At 42.1% G+C, this 20,632-nt stretch overlaps 1 protein-coding gene across 1 annotated transcript in view; it reads right to left on the bottom strand.

Annotated features, from left to right (window-relative positions):
• The window catches only part of LOC309555788 (cyclic nucleotide-binding domain-containing protein 2-like), a 267,741-nt gene extending 249,213 nt beyond the window's left edge, over positions 1–18,528 (bottom strand). The window contains exons 1-2 of the mRNA XM_082257946.1: positions 18,281–18,528; positions 15,914–16,015 (exon numbers count right to left, since the gene is read on the bottom strand). Coding sequence (XP_082114072.1) covers positions 15,914–16,015; positions 18,281–18,520 — 342 coding nt within the window. The 5' untranslated portion in view covers positions 18,521–18,528. The remainder of the gene's footprint in view (positions 1–15,913; positions 16,016–18,280) is intronic.
• Between the last annotated feature and the right edge of the window lie 2,104 nt (positions 18,529–20,632).

Genomic DNA, 20,632 nt, shown 5'->3' with positions numbered 1-20,632 from the left:
GCCTGCACAAGGGTTTAAAAACATCTGGTGGTGTGGATCTATCTGGCGGACATATACAGCAGCATGAATTGTGGGTTGATGTAAAGAGTTGAAAAAAACCACAGCTGTTAGGCCAGACAAATGACCACAATCAACTGGACATCTGAAGTCCTCAGAAAAGGGGGAAGCCAGGAGCAGTCTCCTAAATGGAAAGTATATCCAGTGTAAGTGCTGCCGATCTGAAAGATAGGCAGACAACAGCTGCTTAACTTAAAGGTTTTAGTTCAACAGTATGAAATAAACTGTATAGAAATATTTAAAAATAAATAAATGAAAGAAATGTCCAAAAGGGGACTGCAAAATGCCAAGATGTTAAGTGAGTATATTGCTTTAGGAAATAAAGGAAAAAAAGAAATGTTGACCATACCTTATTTTTAGACCAGATTAGTGTAACGGCGTCCTCTCCACACTGCAGCCAGCAAACAAAAGCACTGGCTGTGTGTTGGGAGAGGTGCACTATAAGAGTGCTCGCCGATGAATGGGAATGTGTTTCAGCTGGCATCGCAGGGAGGACTCCCTGGAGCGCTGATGCCGGGTCCGCCCCCAACCCATGTGTGTCACGCAGCGGCGTGACGTGGTGTGGGCGGAGCCGGCACTTGCGCTCCACCGGCACGGAGATCGCAACCGAAAGTGTAAGAGAAACACCACGGCTGCTCATTGGTCAACACTGGACCACCAGGGAACCGAGTGGATGGCAAAAAGAGACCAAGGCAACACATCGCTAGACGCGGTGTGTGTCTCACCGTGCCGGGATGAACAGAAGAGGGGGGACATAATCTGGAAACATAACACGCTGGGAATTACATTGAAAATATGACAAAGTATTAAATTAAATGGTAGTGCTGCATGTACCGTCATCTAAACGAGCAAAAAAAAGGAGGAAACTATATATAATAAGACAACCACATGTCGCCAGAAAAGGGGATCGGCCACCAGATGTAATTAAAGTGCTGGTCACTGACAATAAATAACAACAATGTTCGAAAGAAGGGGGGAGGGAAGACAACCATAAACATGATAAGCATGATATAATTGGTATGTATATTTGGAGGAACAATGCTATAAGGTGACAATAATGTAGTATATATTGATATAGAGAGCAAGTACAAAGTAGACTGATGCATGAAAACAGAAATTGGAACAGAACAGTCAAAACTGGAATATCAATAATACATAGTATGAGATTACATACAAGCAGTCAAGAAGATTAATATAATACAATAGGCATGGAACAGAGAGAGCATAAATGGCAAAAGGGATATCAATGAAGACAAGACAAGCACCAATATTGTAGGGGATGGCATATATGGAAATGACATGAAGTTTGAAAAGATACTGTATTTTAGGTTTCCATACCGCCGGAGTTAAAACCTTCAAGGTATGGTTTTAAAGATAGGGTCCCATTCAGCCCTGGGGGTTCAGTGGCCTTCAAATGGTAAATCCACCTTAGCTCAAGCTGGAGGAGGGCCTTATTCCAGTCCCCTCCTCTGGGGCCAGGGTGGATTCGGTCCAAGATCAAAAACTTGATCCTGGGCATTTTGCCAGCGTGTACTGTGGCCACATGTCTACCCAAGGGTAGATCTGGATCTGATTTTCTCATGCTCAGAATGTGGCGGTATGCACGTTGCCAAAATTCTTGTTTGGTTTTACCAATATAGAAACATTGGCAAGTGCAGAGTAGAAGATAAACTACGCCAACAGTTCGGCAGTTAGCAAAATGTTCTGCTTGATGGGTGTTTCCATTGGGTAGTAAGTAAAAAATTTTTCTTGAGCGATGACACATTGTCAGTATACACCGATCACATAATTTTTTTTGGACTAGATACATCGATGATGTGTTCCTCATCTGGGATGGCCCTACAGAGTCTCTTGAAGCATGCCTGGCCCACATGAACAAAAATGATTTCAACCTTTCATTTACTATGAATTTTGACTCTCAGCATATTACTTTTTTGGATGTCGAAATCACGCGTAGTGAGAATGGCACCCTTCAGAGTAATTTATACCGTAAGCCCACGGCGGGAAACACCATCCTGCATGGATCGAGTTTCCATCCTACTCCCCTACTCCGATCCATTCCCACCAGTCAGTATTTGAGGCTCAGACGCAATTGCTCTGACCTCAAATCATTTCAAGTGGCTGCCAATGCACTTCAAAAACGACTCCAACGCAGAGGCTATTCCAATAAATCTCTTAAACAAGCGTACCAGAGAGCTTTATCGAGCGACAGGAAAAAACTACTAGCCCCAAAAATAGTTAATACATCTGATACTAGGGACACTTTAAGGATTATCACTCCCTTCATGCAGCAACATCATAAGGTGAGACGGATCGTGTCCAAGCACTGGCATCTTTTGTCCTCAGATCCAGTGCTGGGCCAATATGTGCCTGACTCACCCAATTTTACTTTCAAAAGGGCTCCAGCATTAAAAGATAGGGTAGTTCACAGCGAATTCATTGATAGCACAACGTCCACCTGTTGCAAGTATAAGGGGACTTATATGTGTGGCAGTTGCAAATACTGTGGCTACATGCTCACACAAAAGTGCCCCTTACTACCCAATGGAAACACCCATCAAGCAAAACATTTTGCTAACTGCCGAACTGTTGGCGTAGTTTATCTTCTACTCTGCACTTGCCAATTTTTCTATATTGGTAAAACCAAACAAGAATTTTGGCAACGTGCATACCGCCACATTCTGAGCATGAGAAAATCAGATCCAGATCTACCCTTGGGTAGACATGTGGCCACAGTACACGCTGGCAAAATGCCCAGGATCAAGTTTTTGATCTTGGACCGAATCCACCCTGGCCCCAGAGGAGGGGACTGGAATAAGGCCCTCCTCCAGCTTGAGCTAAGGTGGATTTACCATTTGAAGGCCACTGAACCCCCAGGGCTGAATGGGACCCTATCTTTTAAACCATACCTTGAAGGTTTTAACTCCGGCGGTATGGAAACCTAAAATACAGCATTTTTTCAAACTTCATGTCATTTCCATATATGCCATCCCCTACAATATTGGTGCTTGTCTTGTCTTCATTGATATCCCTTTTGCCATTTATGCTCTCTCTGTTCCATGCCTATTGTATTATATTAATCTTCTTGACTGCTTGTATGTAATCTCATACTATGTATTATTGATATTCCAGTTTTGACTGTTCTGTTCCAATTTTTGTTTTCATGCATCAGTCTACTTTGTACTTGCTCTCTATATCAATATATACTACATTATTGTCACCTTATAGCATTGTTCCTCCAAATATACATACCAATTATATCATGCTTATCATGTTTATGGTTGTCTTCCCTCCCCCCTTCTTTCGAACATTGTTGTTATTTATTGTCAGTGACCAGCACTTTAATTACATCTGGTGGCCGATCCCCTTTTCTGGCGACATGTGGTTGTCTTATTATATATAGTTTCCTCCTTTTTTTTGCTCGTTTAGATGACGGTACATGCAGCATTACCATTCAATTTAATACTTTGTCATATTTTCAATGTAATTCCCAGCGTGTTATGTTTCCAGATTATGTCCCCCCTCTTCTGTTCATCCCGGCACGGTGAGACACACACCGCGTCTAGCGATGTGTTGCCTTGGTCTCTTTTTGCCATCCACTCGGTTCCCTGGTGGTCCAGTGTTGACCAATGAGCAGCCGTGGTGTTTCTCTTACACTTCCGGTTGCGATCTCCGTGCCGGTGGAGCGCAAGTGCTGGCTCCGCCCACACCACGTCACGCCGCTGCGTGACACACATGGGTTGGGGGCGGGCCCGGCATCAGTGCTCCAGGGAGTCCTCCCTGCGATGCCAGCTGAAACACATTCCCATTCATCGGCGAGCACTCTTATAGTGCACCTCTCCCAACACACAGCCAGCGCTTTTGTTTGCTGGCTGCAGTGTGGAGAGGACGCCGTTACACTAATCTGGTCTAAAAATAAGGTATGGTCAACATTTCTTTTTTGCCTCATTTCCTAAAGCAATATACTCACTTAACATCTTGGCATTTTGCAGTCCCCTTTTGGACATTTCTTTCATTTATTTATTTTTAAATATTTCTATACAGTTTATTTCATACTGTTGAACTAAAACCTTTAAGTTAAGCAGCTGCTGTCTGCCTATCTTTCAGATCGGCAGCACTTACACTGGATATACTTTCCACTTAGGAGACTGCTCCTGGCTCCCCCCTTTTCTGAGGACTTCAGATGTCCAGTTGATTGTGGTCATTTGTCTGGCCTAACAGCTGTGGTTTTTTTCAACTCTTTACATCAACCCACAATTCATGTTGCTGTATATGTCCGCCAGATAGATCCACACCACCAGATGTTTTTAAACCCTTGTGCAGGCTATTTAAGCTCAGCTACGATTTAACTCTGTAAGTACTCATTATATATGTTATATACCATGTGAACTGTATTAGTCACTATTTAATATGAAAAAATCTCTATAATTGTTGGTTCTCATACGTCCATTTTTCTACCACCAGAGTACCGCTTTGAACCATCCCTGAAGAAGGAGCAAGCATTTCAGCTCCGAAACATGTCGGGTTCTATGTTCTAGCGATATGAGTTGTTTCTTTCTGTCCTATTTCTGCTTGCACATTGCTTTTTAATCCACCATTGTATTTGCATTTAATAAAATGTATTATTTTTTCATTACTATTATGGATTTTTTAAAATTTATGTGCCTTAAAAGTCCCAATTTAGGGGAACCTTCAATTTTTGCAATATATAAATGACCAGCAGGAGGTGTAACCAAGTGCAAAAAAACAGCGTCTCAATAAATAAATAAATAAATAAATGTTGAATAGAAAAAGGAAGGTGTTTGAGTGAAAAATGTGGACGGTAAGTGCTAGATAGTAGCCTTTAAAAAAGAGAGAAATAAAATATAAGCATAAAAATATGCTATTAAGGAATGTGTAGTGAGTGAATAAGCATAAAAATATGCTATAGAACTACAATAAGTGAATAATGCACCAAATAAATACAAATTAATGTGCAGAAAATTGATTTGAAGAGTGTAGCAAGAGGTAAGGTCCAATAAGCCAATGATTTGGAAAAAAAAAAAAACGAAAAAAGGAAATAGTCCGTATATCGGTGGATGTGCCAACAAAGTGAAAAATGACCTTACGGTGACCCTCAAGGTGGGTGACTGGCTGGTTTTCTTATTTATTAAGTAATTGGTCTGGATTAGCACTTTGCACTTTCTATCACGCCTTTGTTGGCCACCCACCACTATTGCACTATATTTATTGTTAATTATATTTATATTGTACATATATATTTTATTATTTATCCATTTTATATAACATTATTTGCGTGTGTCAACAACACATCCAGCTTTTACACTTATTTATTCCACCGTGTTGCACTTTATAGACCAAGCAGCGCCAATACCCCAATTTCTATACATCATTTATATAGTCCTTGGACTATAGTTTAGGGTAGGCTGCAGCTGATCTGTGCATATATCCTTTCAAAATCCTCTGATAACCTTAGCGCGGATTTTATTTTCACTCCTGTTACACCCTTTATTGACTACGAATAATCTGCTGTCTGTGCCCGCCCCTCTCTGAGATCATTGGAAATCAGTGGGGGGAGGGTACAATTGTGTTACACTGGGACTGATCATGTGATCAAAACAGGCCGACCTTCATACTCAGTAGACATGTGCGGTTCATTTCGTTCCGAATCTAAATTTGGATACATTTTTCATTATGCTGAAATTTGGATGTACCCGAATTACCGAATTACAATAGTAACGAATTTAAATTTAAATTAATCCGAAATAACGAACCGAAATTTGGACGAAATCCGAAAACAAATTTGAATCGAATTAGAAAAAATTAGAAATAGTTTTTCTAAAAAAAAAGAATACAGTAAAATAGAATGTAAAATAATACAGCAATAGAATAAAAATGAAAGAATAATAAAGAATACATTCGAATTTATTAGAATAAAATAAAATAGAATATGACTTGTCTTCTAAATTTGAATAGAATAGATTAGAATAGAATCCAAAACAATGGAATCCAAAATAATAGAAAATAAGAGAATAGAACAGAAACACAATAGAATAAAATATAAAGAATATAATTATCTTCAGAAATTCAGATTTCAAATAGATACAATTTGAATAGAAAAGATTAGAATAGAAAATAAAAGAATAGAAAATAAGAGAATAGAATAGAAAAGAATTAAAAAACAATATAGAATAAAATAGAATATAACCGTTATATATGTTATATTTATTTTATTTTATTTCGTTCTATTCTATTGATGTTCTATTCTATTCTCTTCATTTATATTCTATTCTTTTTTTATTCTTTTCTATTCTATTCCAATCTTTTCTATTGGAATTCAAATTTATTCTATTCAAAATTAGAATTTCAGAAGATGGTTATATATTATTTCTATTTTATTGTATTCTGTTCTATTGTTTTTCTATGCTATTCTTTTTATTCTTTTTTTTCCCCTATTTTCTATTTTTTTCTATTTGAATCTTTACTTTTCAAATTCAAAATCATTCTATTTGAAATTCGAATTTTGTAAGATGGTTATAATTTGAATTTAAATTGACTGGATTTGAATAGAAAATATTAGAATGGAAAAGAACAGAATAGAAAATAAAACAAATTAATAGAACAGAAAATAAAGAAAATAGAATGAAATGGAAAGATTATAACAGTTATTCCCCATCGACATCTGTCACAGTGTACTACCAGTGCCCCATGCGCATGTCACAGTGCACCAGTGCCCCACCAACATCTGTCACAGGGTACCACCAGTGCCCCATCAACATCTGTCACAGTGTACCACCAGTGCCCAATGCACATATCACAGTTCACCAGTGCCCCACCAACATCTGTCACAGGGTACCACACTGCACCAGTGCCCCACCAACATCTGTCACAGTATACCACCAGTGCCCCATCAACATCTGTCACAGTATACCACCAGTGCCCCATCAACATCTGTCACAGTGTACCACCAGTGCCCCATGTGCATGTCACAGTGCACCAGTGCCCCATCAACATCTGTCACAGGGTACCACAGTGCGCCAGTGCCCCACCAACATCTGTCACAGTATACCACCAGTGCCCCACCAACATCTGTCACAGTATACCACCAGTGTCCCATCAACATCTGTCACAGTGTACCACCAGTGCCCCATGCACATGTCACAGTTCACCAGTGCCCCACCAACATCTGTCACAGGGTACCACACTGCACCAGTGCCCCACCAACATCTGTCACAGTATACCACCAGTGCCCCATCAACATCTTTCACAGTATACCACCAGTGCCCCATCAACATCTGTCACAGTGTACCACCAGTGCCCCATGTGCATGTCACAGTGCACCAGTGCCCCATCAACATCTGTCACAGTGTACCACCAGTGCCCCATGTGCATGTCACAGTGCAGCAGTGCCCCACCAACATCTGTCAGAGGGTACCACAGTGCACCAGCGCCCCATCAACATTTGTCACAGTGTACCACCAGTGCCCCACCAACATCTGTCACAGGGTACCATGGTCCCATCAACATCTGTCACAGTGTACCACAGTGCTCCATGCACATCTGTCACAGAGTACCCGTGCCCCATAAACATTTGCCACAGTGTATTATTGTCCTATCAATATCTGTCACAGGGTACTAGTGCCCCCATCAACATCTGTCATAGTTCACCAGTGCTCCACCATCATCTGTCACAGTGTACTTTTTTCCTATTAACATCTGTCACAGGGTACCACTACTGCCCCATGCACATCTGTCACAGTGTACTATTGTCATATCAACGTCTGTCACTGGGTACCACCAGTGCCCCATAAACATCTGTTGCAGTGTACCAGTGCCCCATCTACATCTATCACAGGGTACCATTGCCCCATCAACATCTGTCACAGGGTACCATTGCCCCATCAACATCTGTCACAGGGTACCATTGCCCCATCGACATCTGTCACAGGGTACCACAGTGTCCATGCACATCTGTCACATTTCACCAGTGCCCCCTAAACATCTGTCACAGTGTATTATTGTCCTATCAACATCTGCCACAGGGTACCACTGCCTCACCAGTATCTGTCACAATGTACTTTTTTCTTATCAACATCTGTCACAGGGTACCACCAGTGCCCCATCAACATCTATCGCAGCGTACCAGTACCCCACCAACATCTGTCACAGGGTACCACCAGTGCCCCATCAACATCTATTGCAGTGTACCAGTACCCCACCAACATCTGTCACAGGGTACCACCAGTGTCCCATCAGCATCTGTCATAGCGTACCAGTACCCCATCAACATCTGTCAGTGTACCAGTAACCCACCAACATCTGTCACACTGTACCACCAGTGCCCCATCAACATCTGTCACAGTGTACCACCAGTGCCCCATCAACATCTATCGCAGCTTACCAGTACCCCACCAACATCTGTCACAGGGTACCACCAGTGTCCTATCAACATCTAAGAAAGAGGTAGGGGGTGGCGCTGTCTAATAGTCCAAGAAAAGGGGGTTATTTGTTAGTGCTATCACTAGTCACGTGTAACAGGTATAGACCCAATATATAAACGAGGTAGCTATTGTGTCAAAGTGCCAAGTATGTGTAATTCACCCTTAAGGTGCCTAATGCTGTACATATAAAAATGGATGTAAATGACACTTGAATGTCAGGTAAAATATTGCACAAGTGTGATATAACCAATAAATAATCATAAACAGTTATAACCGTGCATAAGTGATATATCTATATAAAGTGACAAGTGCTAAAGTGAATGCTGACAATAATAATACAGTATAAGTGTATAGAACTTAATACAACATAATACATATAGATCTATGTGCAATCGTGCTTGGAAAGTAACTCAAATAGTCCCCAATGATTAAAGTGACCTGTGCAAATTAAATAAAATAACGTGACTGGTAAATAAGGGGGAATAATTTAAATGGTGATAATAAAGTGACATGTGCTCAAGACACCCAACATGAGTATCCAATGTCCAAAAAAATAGATGAGTCTCTATTTAGTGAAGCAGTGATGGGTGCTCATATTCTAGGAAGCTGTAACAGATTTCTTCGTGTGTCCTGTACACACCAATGGATAACCCCGTGGTGGGTAGTGAGGTGAACCGTGACCCCTATAGTAGGTAACACACTCACCAGAAATACCCACCCCACACAGGGGTATAAGGTGGGTATATGAGATGGATAATTCTCCCTCCTACTCCAGGTCCTGGGGGGGGGCAGCTGGGAAGGTCCCTGGTGGTCCAAGGGTTAAAGGATATCGACTGTGTACTGTATGGGTCTGGTGAAATTTCAGGGGTGTCCACTCCGGGGGTCCGCGGTGTGTATAAAGCAAGGGATCAAACGATAAAGAGGCACATAGTGTGAGACTGTAAATACAGTGCTTTATTCTGATAAGGCAGGGTAAAAGTACTCACAAACGTGGGTGATATATAGGCAGGGAAGTCGAGCGTCCGGAGCGCTATGCAATCCAAGCCTCGATGTGGGAACCCATACAGTACACAGTCGATATCCTTTAACCCTTGGACCACCAGGGACCTTCCCAGCTGCCCCCCCCCAGGACCTGGAGTAGGAGGGAGAATTATCCATCTCATATACCCACCTTATACCCCTGTGTGGGGTGGGTATTTCTGGTGAGTGTGTTACCTACTATAGGGGTCACGGTTCACCTCACTACCCACCACGGGGTTATCCATTGGTGTGTACAGGACACACGAAGAAATCTGTTACAGCTTCCTAGAATATGAGCACCCATCACTGCTTCACTAAATAGAGACTCATCTATTTTTTTGGACATTGGATACTCATGTTGGGTGTCTTGAGCACATGTCACTTTATTATCACCATTTAAATTATTCCCCCTTATTTACCAGTCACGTTATTTTATTTAATTTGCACAGGTCACTTTAATCATTGGGGACTATTTGAGTTACTTTCCAAGCACGATTGCACATAGATCTATATGTATTATGTTGTATTAAGTTCTATACACTTATACTGTATTATTATTGTCAGCATTCACTTTAGCACTTGTCACTTTATATAGATATATCACTTATGCACGGTTATAATTGTTTATGATTATTTATTGGTTATATCACACTTGTGCAATATTTTACCTGACATTCAAGTGTCATTTACATCCATTTTTATATGTACAGCATTAGGCACCTTAAGGGTGAATTACACATACTTGGCACTTTGACACAATAGCTACCTCGTTTATATATTGGGTCTATACCTGTTACACGTGACTAGTGATAGCACTAACAAATAACCCCCTTTTCTTGGACTATTAGACAGCGCCACCCCCTACCTCTTTCTTATACGCCATATAGTCTTCGGACTATATTATAGGGAGGCAGCAGTCTTTACTATATATCCAATTAAGCCCGAGGCGCGGAGTTTCCCAATTCATCCTATCAACATCTGTTGCAGATAACCAGTACCCCACCAACATCTCTCAGTGTACCAGTACCCCACCAACATCTGTCACAGTGTACCACCAGTGCCCCACCAACATCTGTCACAGGGTACCATTGCCCCTAAACATCTGTCACAGTGTATTATTGTCCTATCAACATCTGTCACAGGGTACCACCAGTGCCCCATCAACGATTCTAGGACAATATCCCCCCGGACAATATCCCCCCAGACAATATCATCCCTGGACAATATCCCCCTCTAACCCTAACCCTATGTCCAGTGGGATGTTTTCCGGGGGGATATTGTCCCGGGGAATATTGCCCGGGGGATGTTGTCCCAGTGGGGATATTATCCGGGGGGATGTTGTCCAGGGGGGATTATGTCGAGGGGGATGTTTTCCGGGGGGATATTGTCCGGGGGATAATGTCCTGATACCGCCCCATCAACATCTATCGCAGCGTACCAGTACCCCACCAACATCTGTCACAGGGTACCGCCAGTACCCCATCCACCTCTGTCACAGGGTACCACCAGTGCCCCATCAACATCTGTCACAGGGTACCACCAGTGTCCTATCAACATCTGTCACAGGGTACCAGTACCCCATCAACATCTGTCACAGTGTACCACCAGTGCCCCATCAACATCTGTCACAGGGTACCACCAGTGCCCCATCAACATCTATCGCAGCGTACCAGTACCCCACCTACATCTGAAACAGTGCATCGCCAGTGCCCCATCAGCATCTGTCACAGGGTACCACCAGTGTCCCATAAACATCTGTCACAGCGTACCAGTACCCCATCAACATCTGTCAGTGTACCAGTACCCCACCAACATGTGTCACAGTGTACCACCAGTGCCCCATCAACATCTGTTGCAACATACCAGTACCCCGCCAACATCAGTCACACGGTACCACCAGTGCCCCATCATCATTTATCGCAGCGTACCAATACCCCACTAACATCTGTCACAGTGTACCACCAGTGCCCCACCAACATCTGTCACAGTGTGCCACCAGTGCCCCATCAACATCTGTCACAGGGTACCACCAGTGTCCCATCAACATCTGTTGCAGCGTACCAGTACCCCACCAACATCTGTCAGTGTACCATCAGTGCCCCACCAACATCTGTCACAGTGTGCCACCAGTGCCCCACCAACATCTGTCACAGTGTACCACCAGTGCCCCACCAACATCTGTTGCAGCGTACCAGTACCCCACCAACATCTGTCACAGTGTACCACCAGTGCCCCACCAACATCTGTCACAGGGTACCACCAGTGCCCCATCAACATCTGTTGCAGCGAACCAGTACCCCACCAACATCTGTCAGTGTACCAGTATCCCACCAACATCTGTCACAGGGTACCACCAGTGCCCCATCAACATCTGTCACAGTGTACCACCAGTGTCCCATCAACATCTGTTACAGTGCTGAATAGAATCCAAAACAATGGCATCCAAAATAATAAAAAAGAATAGAATAGAAAATAAGAGAACCCCCAAGTAATTCTTTAAGTATATAAACAGTAAGAAAGCGAGGCCAGAAGACATTGGCCCCATAAAAGACGACAAAGGAAATTTGGCCACAGAGGACAGGGAAAAGGCAGAAGTGTTACATAATTTCTTCTCTTCAGTCTTCACAAACGAATTGGGGGGGCTACACTAACCCAGCTTGTAAGGCCGAACTAAATAATACACCTCAGGAAGTACCGCCATGGCTAACAGAGGATAGACTTAGAACTAAACTAGAGAAACTTAACATAAATAAATCACCGGGACCGGATGGCTTGCACCCGAGGGTTCTTAAACAGCTCAGCCAGGTGATTGCCAGACCATTATTCTTGATCTTTAACCACTTGCCGACCGCCGTACTTACATTTACTGCGGCGGTCAGCCCCTCCTGGGCAAAGTGACGTAGTACTACGTCGCTCGCCCAGGAGCCTGTGGGGGGGCGAGCGCGCGCCACTGGAGGCGCGCTCCCGTCCCCGCTCGTTCACTGAGGTCCCCGTGTGAGTGACCGGCGGCTCCGATGTGTGCCGGTCACTCGTGATCTCCCGCTGGAGAGAGACAGACGGCTGATGTAAACAAAGCCGTCTGTCATTCTCCCTGGTGTAACTGCAGAGACCATACAATCCTGCTATGTAGGATCGTATGTCTCTGTGGTTACATGAAAAGCCACACCCCTCTACAGTTAGAAGCCAGCCCCTAGGGATACATTTAACCCCTTGATCTCTAGTAAAGTTAACCCCTTCCCTGACAGTGTAATTTTTACAGTAACAGTGCATATGTATAGCACTGATTACTGTACTAATGTCGCTGGTACTCCCAAAACAGTCAAAAATGTTAGTCAGGGGTCCGATCTGTCCGCCGCAATGTCACAGTCCCGCAAAAAAAAAATTGCAGATCGCCGCCATTACTAGTTAAAAAAAAACAATAAAAATGACATAAATCTTTCCCTTAGTTAGTAAACGCAATAACTTTTGCGCAAACCACTTAAAATACGCCCATTGCGATTTTTTTTTACCAAAATATGTAGCAAAAAACAAATTGGCCTACAATGTTAAAAAATTTAGATTTTTACATTTTTTTGGGGAATTTCATATTAAAAAAATTGAAAAATATTGTTATTTTTTCAAAATTTACGCTCTTTTTTTGTTTATAGCGCAAAAAGTAAAAATCCCACAGGTGATCAAATACCACCAAAAGAAAGCTCTGTTTGTGGGAAAAAAAGGATGTCAATTTCATTTGGGTACAGCGTCGCAGGACTGTGCAATTGTCAGTTAAAGTCACACAGTGCCGAATCGCAAAATAGGCCCTGGTCTTTGAGCAGCCAAATCCTCCGGGGCTTAAGTGGTTAAGGATAGTCTACAGACGGGTATGGTGCCAGCTGATTGGAAAAAAGCCAACGTGGTACCAATATTTAAAAAAGGGGCCGAGATGTATCCCGGGTAACTATAGGCCGGTCAGCCTAACATCAGTAGTCTGCAAGATTTTGGAGGGACTACATACAAGTCTTTAGTAATGAAAACTGTATTATTAGTAGTAATCAGCATGGATTTATGAAAAATTGTTCTTGCCAAAACAATCTTTTAACCTTCTATGATGAAGTGAGCTGCCACCTAGATAAAGGTAAGACTGTGGATGTGGTGCACCTGGACTTTGCAAAAGCCTTTGACACCGTTCCCCACAAACGCTTACTGTTCGAACTAAGGAAGGTAGGTATGGACCATAAGTTGAGTACCTGGATAGAGAACTGGCTCCAGGGGAGAGTGCAAAGGGTGGTGATTAATGGGGAGTACTCGGATTGGGCGGGAAAGTGGGGTCCTCCAGGGTTCTGTCCTGGGACCAATCCTGTTTAATTTATTCATAAATTACCTAGAGGAGGGGATATCTAGTACAATCTCAGTATTTGTGGATGATACTAAACCAAACTAAGGTGGAGGAGTGCAAGGTCTCATGAAAGATAAAATAAAACATTTACAAAAATGTGAGGGGTGTACTAACTTTTGTGAGATACTGTATGTGCTCCCAGCACAGTGATGGAGCTGTCACACACATCAGATCAGAAATACAAAGTGATATTATTGTTACATTGTACATTGTATTACTCTGTATCCAGTGTTGGGGTAGTTACTCAAAAAATGTAACTAGTTACTTCTGTAAATTGTAATGAGATTACTTTACTAGTTACTGCATTTGAAAAGTAACTTCACTACTTATGACTTTACTCTCCTCTTTCTTAATTGACCGTGTAGAAGAAGATACATGACACTCTTTCTGCATAGAGTTTATTGTATAAACACAGGCTTTGGGAAACATGAGAACAAAAGCTGAAAAAACAGAATAAAACATAAAGTGCAACAAAATTCATAAACTTCCTCCCTCTCTATTCTCCGAAATAATGATTGTATCGCACGGCTTGGGTAACGCAGGAAAGCGCCTTCCTATAGCCTAGTAAAGTAGTGTAGTTACCTTCTATAGTCTAGTAAAGTAGTGTAGTTACCTCCTATAGTCTAGTAAAGTCGTGTAGTTACCTCCTATAGTCTAGTAAAGTAGTGTAGTTACCTCCTATAGCCTAGTAAAGTCGTGTAGTTACCTCCTATAGCCTAGTAAAGTAGTGTAGTTACCTCCTATAGCCTAGTAAAGTCATGTAGTTACCTCCTATAGCCTAGTAAAGTCGTGTAGTTACCTCCTATAGCCTAGTAAAGTTGTGTAGTTACCTCCTATAGCCTAGTAAAGTTGTGTAGTTACCTCCTATAGCCGAGTAAAGTAGTGTAGTTACCTCCTATAGCCTAGTAAAGTAGTGTAGTTACCTCCTATAGCCTAGTAAAGTCGTGTAGTTACCTCCTATAGCCTAGTAAAGTCGTGTAGTTACCTCCTATAGCCTAGTAAAGTCATGTAGTTACCTCCTATAGCCTAGTAAAGTCGTGTAGTTACCTCCTATAGCCTAGTAAAATCGTGTAGTTACCTCCTATAGCCTAGTAAAGTCGTGTAGTTACCTCCTATAGCCTAGTAAAGTAGTGTAGTTACCTCCTATAGCCTAGTAAAGTAGTGTAGTTACCTCCTATAGCCTAGTAAAGTAGTGTAGTTACCTCCTATAGCCTAGTAAAGTCATGCAGTTACCTCCTATAGCCTAGTAAACTCGTGTAGTTACCTCCTATAGCCTAGTAAAGTCGTGTAGTTACCTCCTATAGCCTAGTAAAGTCGTGTAGTTACCTCCTATAGCCTAGTAAACTCGTGTAGTTACCTCCTATAGCCTAGTAAAGTCGTGTAGTTACCTCCTATAGCCTAGTAAAGTCATGTAGTTACCTCCTATAGCCTAGTAAAGTCGTGTAGTTACCTCCTATAGCCTAGTAAAGTCGTGTAGTTACCTCCTATAGCCTAGTAAAGTCGTGTAGTTACCTCCTATAGCCTAGTAAAGTAGTGTAGTTACCTCCTATAGCCTAGTAAAGTAGTGTAGTTACCTCCTATAGCCTAGTAAAGTCATGTAGTTACCTCCTATAGCCTAGTAAAGTCGTGTAGTTACCTCCTATAGCCTAGTAAAGTCGTGTAGTTACCTCCTATAGCCTAGTAAAGTCGTGTAGTTACCTCCTATAGCCTAGTAAAGTCGTGTAGTTACCTCCTATAGCCTAGTAAAGTCGTGTAGTTACCTCCTATAGCCTAGTAAAGTCGTGTAGTTACCTCCTATAGCCTAGTAAAGTCGTGTAGTTACCAATATTAGTATTGTAACTAGTTACATTACTTAGTTACCAAAAAAAGTAATGTAGTTACTGTAATCAGTTACTTTGTAACTAGTTACCCCCAACACTGTCTGTATCATTCATCATCATCAACCTTTCATCTGCATGTGGCTCTCGGTTATAAACAAAGACTTCACATTTCTCATGAAATACTCTCAGATAAAACTCACCCCATCCGGTTTAAATTCACACCGCTCTGCGTCACCTCCCTCCGACTTCAGACACCTCGTCTCCATTATTCCAAATCTCAGGATTTCATCCTCTGTTTCCTCCTGGAAGAAGTTTGGAAAATGGAAGGATACAAATAGACTTTTCAGACTTTTTGTCACCTCTAAGTGATCCGGAAATATTGATTAGAGTGAAATTGGCAATTTTTGATCAATTAAAAAGAAAAATATGTGACTTGTAATGTAAATGTAACTATTCCTGATGTCTCAGGTGACATTAAAGTGGACCTGTCATCATCAATCAATGATCACATCTCCCTCATTACCAAATCATATTATTATTTATTATCAGGATGGAGAACATTCAGAACAAGGTCATGTTACCAGTGGGGTACCTCAGGGATCTGTACTGGGACCAATTTTGTTTAATATCTTCATAAGTGATATTGCAAAAGGCCTCGATGGTAAGGTTTGTCTTTTTGCTGATGACACAAAGATATGTAACAGGGTTGATGTTCCTGGAGGGAAATGCCAAATGGAAAAGGATTTAGGAAAACTAGAAGAATGGTCAGAACTCTGGCAACTGAAATTTAATGTGGATAAGTGCAAGATAATGCACCTGGGGCGTAAAAACCCAAGGGCAGAATATAGAATATTTGACACAGTCCTGACCTCAGTATCTGAGGAAAGGGATTTAGGAGTAATTATTTCAGAAGACTTAAAGGTGGGAGGACAATGTAATAGAGCAGCACGAAATGCCAGCAGAATGCTTGGATGTATAGGGAGAGGTATAAGCAGTAGAAAGAGGGAAGTGCTTATGCCGCTGTACAGAACACTGGTGAGACCTCACTTGGAGTATTGTGCGCAGTACTGGAGGCCATATCTCCAGAAGGATATAGATACTCTAGAGAGAGTTCAGAGAAGAGCTACTAAACTAGTACATGGATTACAGGAAAAAACTTACCAGGAAAGGTTAAAGGACCTTAACATGTATAGCTTGGAAGAAAGAAGAGACAGAGGGGATATGATAGAAACCTTTAAATACATAAAGGGAATCAACTCGGTAAAGGAGGAGAGCATATTTAAAAGAAGAAATACTACCACAAGAGGACACCGTTTTAAACTAGAGGGGCAAAGGTTTAAAAGTAATATGAGGAAGTATTACTTTACTGAGAGAGTAGTGGATGCATGGAATAACCTTCCTGCAGAAGTGGTAGCTGCAAATACAGTGAAGGAGTTTAAGCATGCATGGGATAGGCATAAGGCTATCCTTCATATAAGATAGGGCCAGGGACTATTCATAGGATTCAGATATATTGGGCAGACTAGATGGGCCAAATGGTTCTTATCTGCCGACACATTCTATGTTTCTATGTTTCTATCAGTAATAAACGTCTTGCAGCCTGGGAAGTCTTAATGAAATGATGGACAGTTGGATAAATGGTTCTATATTTAGGACATATCTGTTCTATAAACCAGAGGCTCTGGAAGTAAAGTTGGATAAATATTTCTATATTTGGATGTATCTGGTTTTAAACCAGAGGCTCTGTATTGACAGTTGGATACATGGTTCTATATTTAGGATATATCTGGTCTATAGACCAGAGGCTCTGGGTGGACAGTTGGATAAATGGTTCTATATTTAGGATATATCTGGTCTATAAACCAGAGGCTCTGGATGGACAGTTGGATAAATGGTTCTATATTTAGGATGTATCCACTCTATAAACCAGAGGCTCTGGGTGGACAGTTGGATAAATGGTTTTATATTTAGGATGTATCCAGTCTATAAACCAGAGGCTCTGGTTGGACAGTTGGATAAATGGTTCTGTATTTAGGATGTATCTGGTCTATAAACCAGAGGCTCTGGATTGACAGTTGGATACATGGGTCTATATTTAGGATGTATCTGGTCTATAAATGAGAGGCTCTGGATGGACAGTTGGATAAATGGTTCTATATTTAGGATGTATCTGGTCTATAAACCAGAGGCTCTGGGTGGACAGTTGGATAAATGGTTCTATATTTAGGATGTATCTGGTCTATAAACCAGAGGCTCTGGGTGGACAGTTGGATAAATGGTTCTATATTTAGGATGTATCTGGTCTATAAACCAGAGGCTCTGGGTGGACAGTTGGATAAATGGTTCTGTATTTAGGATGTATCTGGTCTATAAACCAGAGGCTCTGGGTGGACAGTTGGATAAAGGGTTCTACTTTTTCTGAACATTTTTAAGAACTTGTCATATTATTACATTTATAGTCATATTGAAAAAATCCTTGAAAGAATACAAATACCCTTGAAGTCCCCCATCCAATGTATTTCCATTGAAGACCCCATCCCTTCCCCATGTATTGCCCTGTACTCCACCTGCATAAGTATGGCTGGAAAGTCCTCCAGGGGTTTATAGAAATAGAGGACATCCTCCCTCTGGTTGTAGAGATCCAGGGCCTCTTTGATCCGTTCTTCCTGATCTGGAGACTGGGAGCGAGCCACCTCCAATGTGACTGCACAGAGCCATAGCACACACTGCCAGATCTTCATCTTATGTCCTCCGTAATGGTGATTTATGTGTCTGATTCCACCTCTATTTATCGTCCCCACCTCCATCTTCCTCTTTTTTTTTCAAGTCTTGTGGAATCTGTTTATACTGTACGTTTATTGCTCCATTAATAACATCACAAGCATCTTTCATAACCCGATGTTCCTAAAAATTTAAAAAAAAAACATACTGCAATTCATTTAAAGTGGCACTCCAGCCAGGCTACAAAAATTACAGACATTATGACATATTTTTTTTTTGCCTACTCTAACCAAAATGAAAATGAAAACTTTTGGCTTTTTTAGATCAGCTTTGAGGAGTGATCATGCTGCTTCCACTGGATGAAAGGTTCACGATATCTAGTCAAACCTCTCGCAATCCCAAGTCAAGGGGCAATGTTCGTTCTTTTTTTTTTTAACAAGTTTGTTAGGTACGGACCTGGGCCAACAGCCTAGGATCCAGGTCCTATAGCATTGTCTGTTCCCACTTGGTGCATGCATCTGACCCCCCAAAAAGGGGGGCTGCTCTTCCGGCATTGGAAACTGTTGCATAGGGCAGTGGCTTTGCTTTAACCTGGAGTTCCTGGCGTTGGTAGATGTAAAGGAGGCTGCCTTCTTGTTCTAATTTTTACCTCCTCACCTAAATTTTTTTGTGATGGAGGACTGGCATTTTTAGTGCAGGGCCCTGTGCCATTAGGGCTGCTCACAGTCCAACTATTCTGGGGTACCTGGATGATTTGCTGCTCAGGGAGCAACTTGCTCAGCAGAAGCGGCAAACCGTATCTCTCCTAGTACGCTCTGTGGAGAATTTGGCTGGATTCTCTCCTAAAATCAGTATTGGTGCCAGCTCAGCCTTTGGAATAGACGGGCCTGATTAAGGACCCTGTCTAGGCAAGGGTAATTCTTCCTTCAGAGCAGTGCCTTGCAATAAGGAATCAGAGTGTGTTGATGAGTTTTCAATTAATTTGTCTTTGCATTAGAATAATGGGAAGGAAGGTTGCCTTTTTTGAGTCGTTTTTTTTTTTTTTGCTCAGTTCCTTCCAGAAACGACAGCAGAATATTCTGTTGGCATGAAGTGACTCAGCTGTGGGATTCTCCAATGTCCCTACACCAAGTCTGTACACTGGTGGATGGCTTGTCTAAGGTTGGAGATAGGGAAATCTTTCTCCCCCTTTTCTTCAAAGGTGCTGACGATGGACACCAGCTTAACGAGTTAAGAAGGAGTTCTCAAATGGGTGGAGAGGTCACTGCCTATCAATATGCTAGAACTGGAGCATTTCACCAGTTTTCCTGCATTAATCAGATCAGTTGCAGGGCCTTCCGGTGAAGCTTCGGCTTGACTGTCCTTATATCAGGGAGGCACCAGGACCGGGCAGCCCAAGAAGAGGTGGACCTCATCCTGTCTTTGGCAGAACTCCATGTCCCTCTGTCCACAGTAAATATTCCAGGTGTAAACTATTGCCTAGCCAATTCCTCAGCCATCAATGGTGGTCGCTTGAGGTATTCTAGGTTCTCTGTTGGAATTGAGGCATGCCATAAATAGACCTGTTGGCATCCAGGTTTAGCGTGAACTGTACAGATTCATTGTCAGATCCAGAAATCCTCAGGTATTTGCAATAGATACCTTGGTAATGTTATGGGAGCAGATCCCCCTGTATCATTTTATCCACTATGGCTTCTTCCATGTCTGCTTCACAGCATCTGGATGGAAGGAACACTGGTGATCCTAATCCCACTAGCTGGACCATGAGTCATGGGATTCTCCAATGTCCCTACACCAAGTCTGTACACTGGTGGATGTCTTTTCTAAGGTTGGAGATTGGGAAATATTTCTCCCCCTTTTCTTTAAAGGTGCTGACGATGGACACCAGCTTAACACGTTAAGAAGGAGGTATGAAATGAGGTCTCCACTGGAGAGGTCACTGTCCATCAATATATTGCAACTGGAGCAAATTGCCTGGTTTTCCTGCATTAGTCGAATCAGTTGCAGGGCCTTCAGGTGAAGCTTTGGCTTGACTATCTTTATATCAGGGAGGCACCAGAACCGTGCAGCCCAAGAAGAGGTGGACCTCGTCCTGTCTTTGGTAGAATTACATGGCCCTGCTCTGTCCACAGTAAATATTCCAGGTGTAAACTATTGTCCAGCTGATTTCTCAGCCATTAACAGTGGTCGCTGGAGGT

The sequence above is a fragment of the Pelophylax lessonae genome, assembly GCF_965119305.1.
Source record: "Pelophylax lessonae genome assembly, chromosome: 5".
Lineage (NCBI taxonomy): Eukaryota > Metazoa > Chordata > Amphibia > Anura > Ranidae > Pelophylax > Pelophylax lessonae.
The sequence above is the reverse complement of the archived record's forward strand: the minus strand, read 5'-3'. Positions and strand labels throughout refer to the sequence as shown.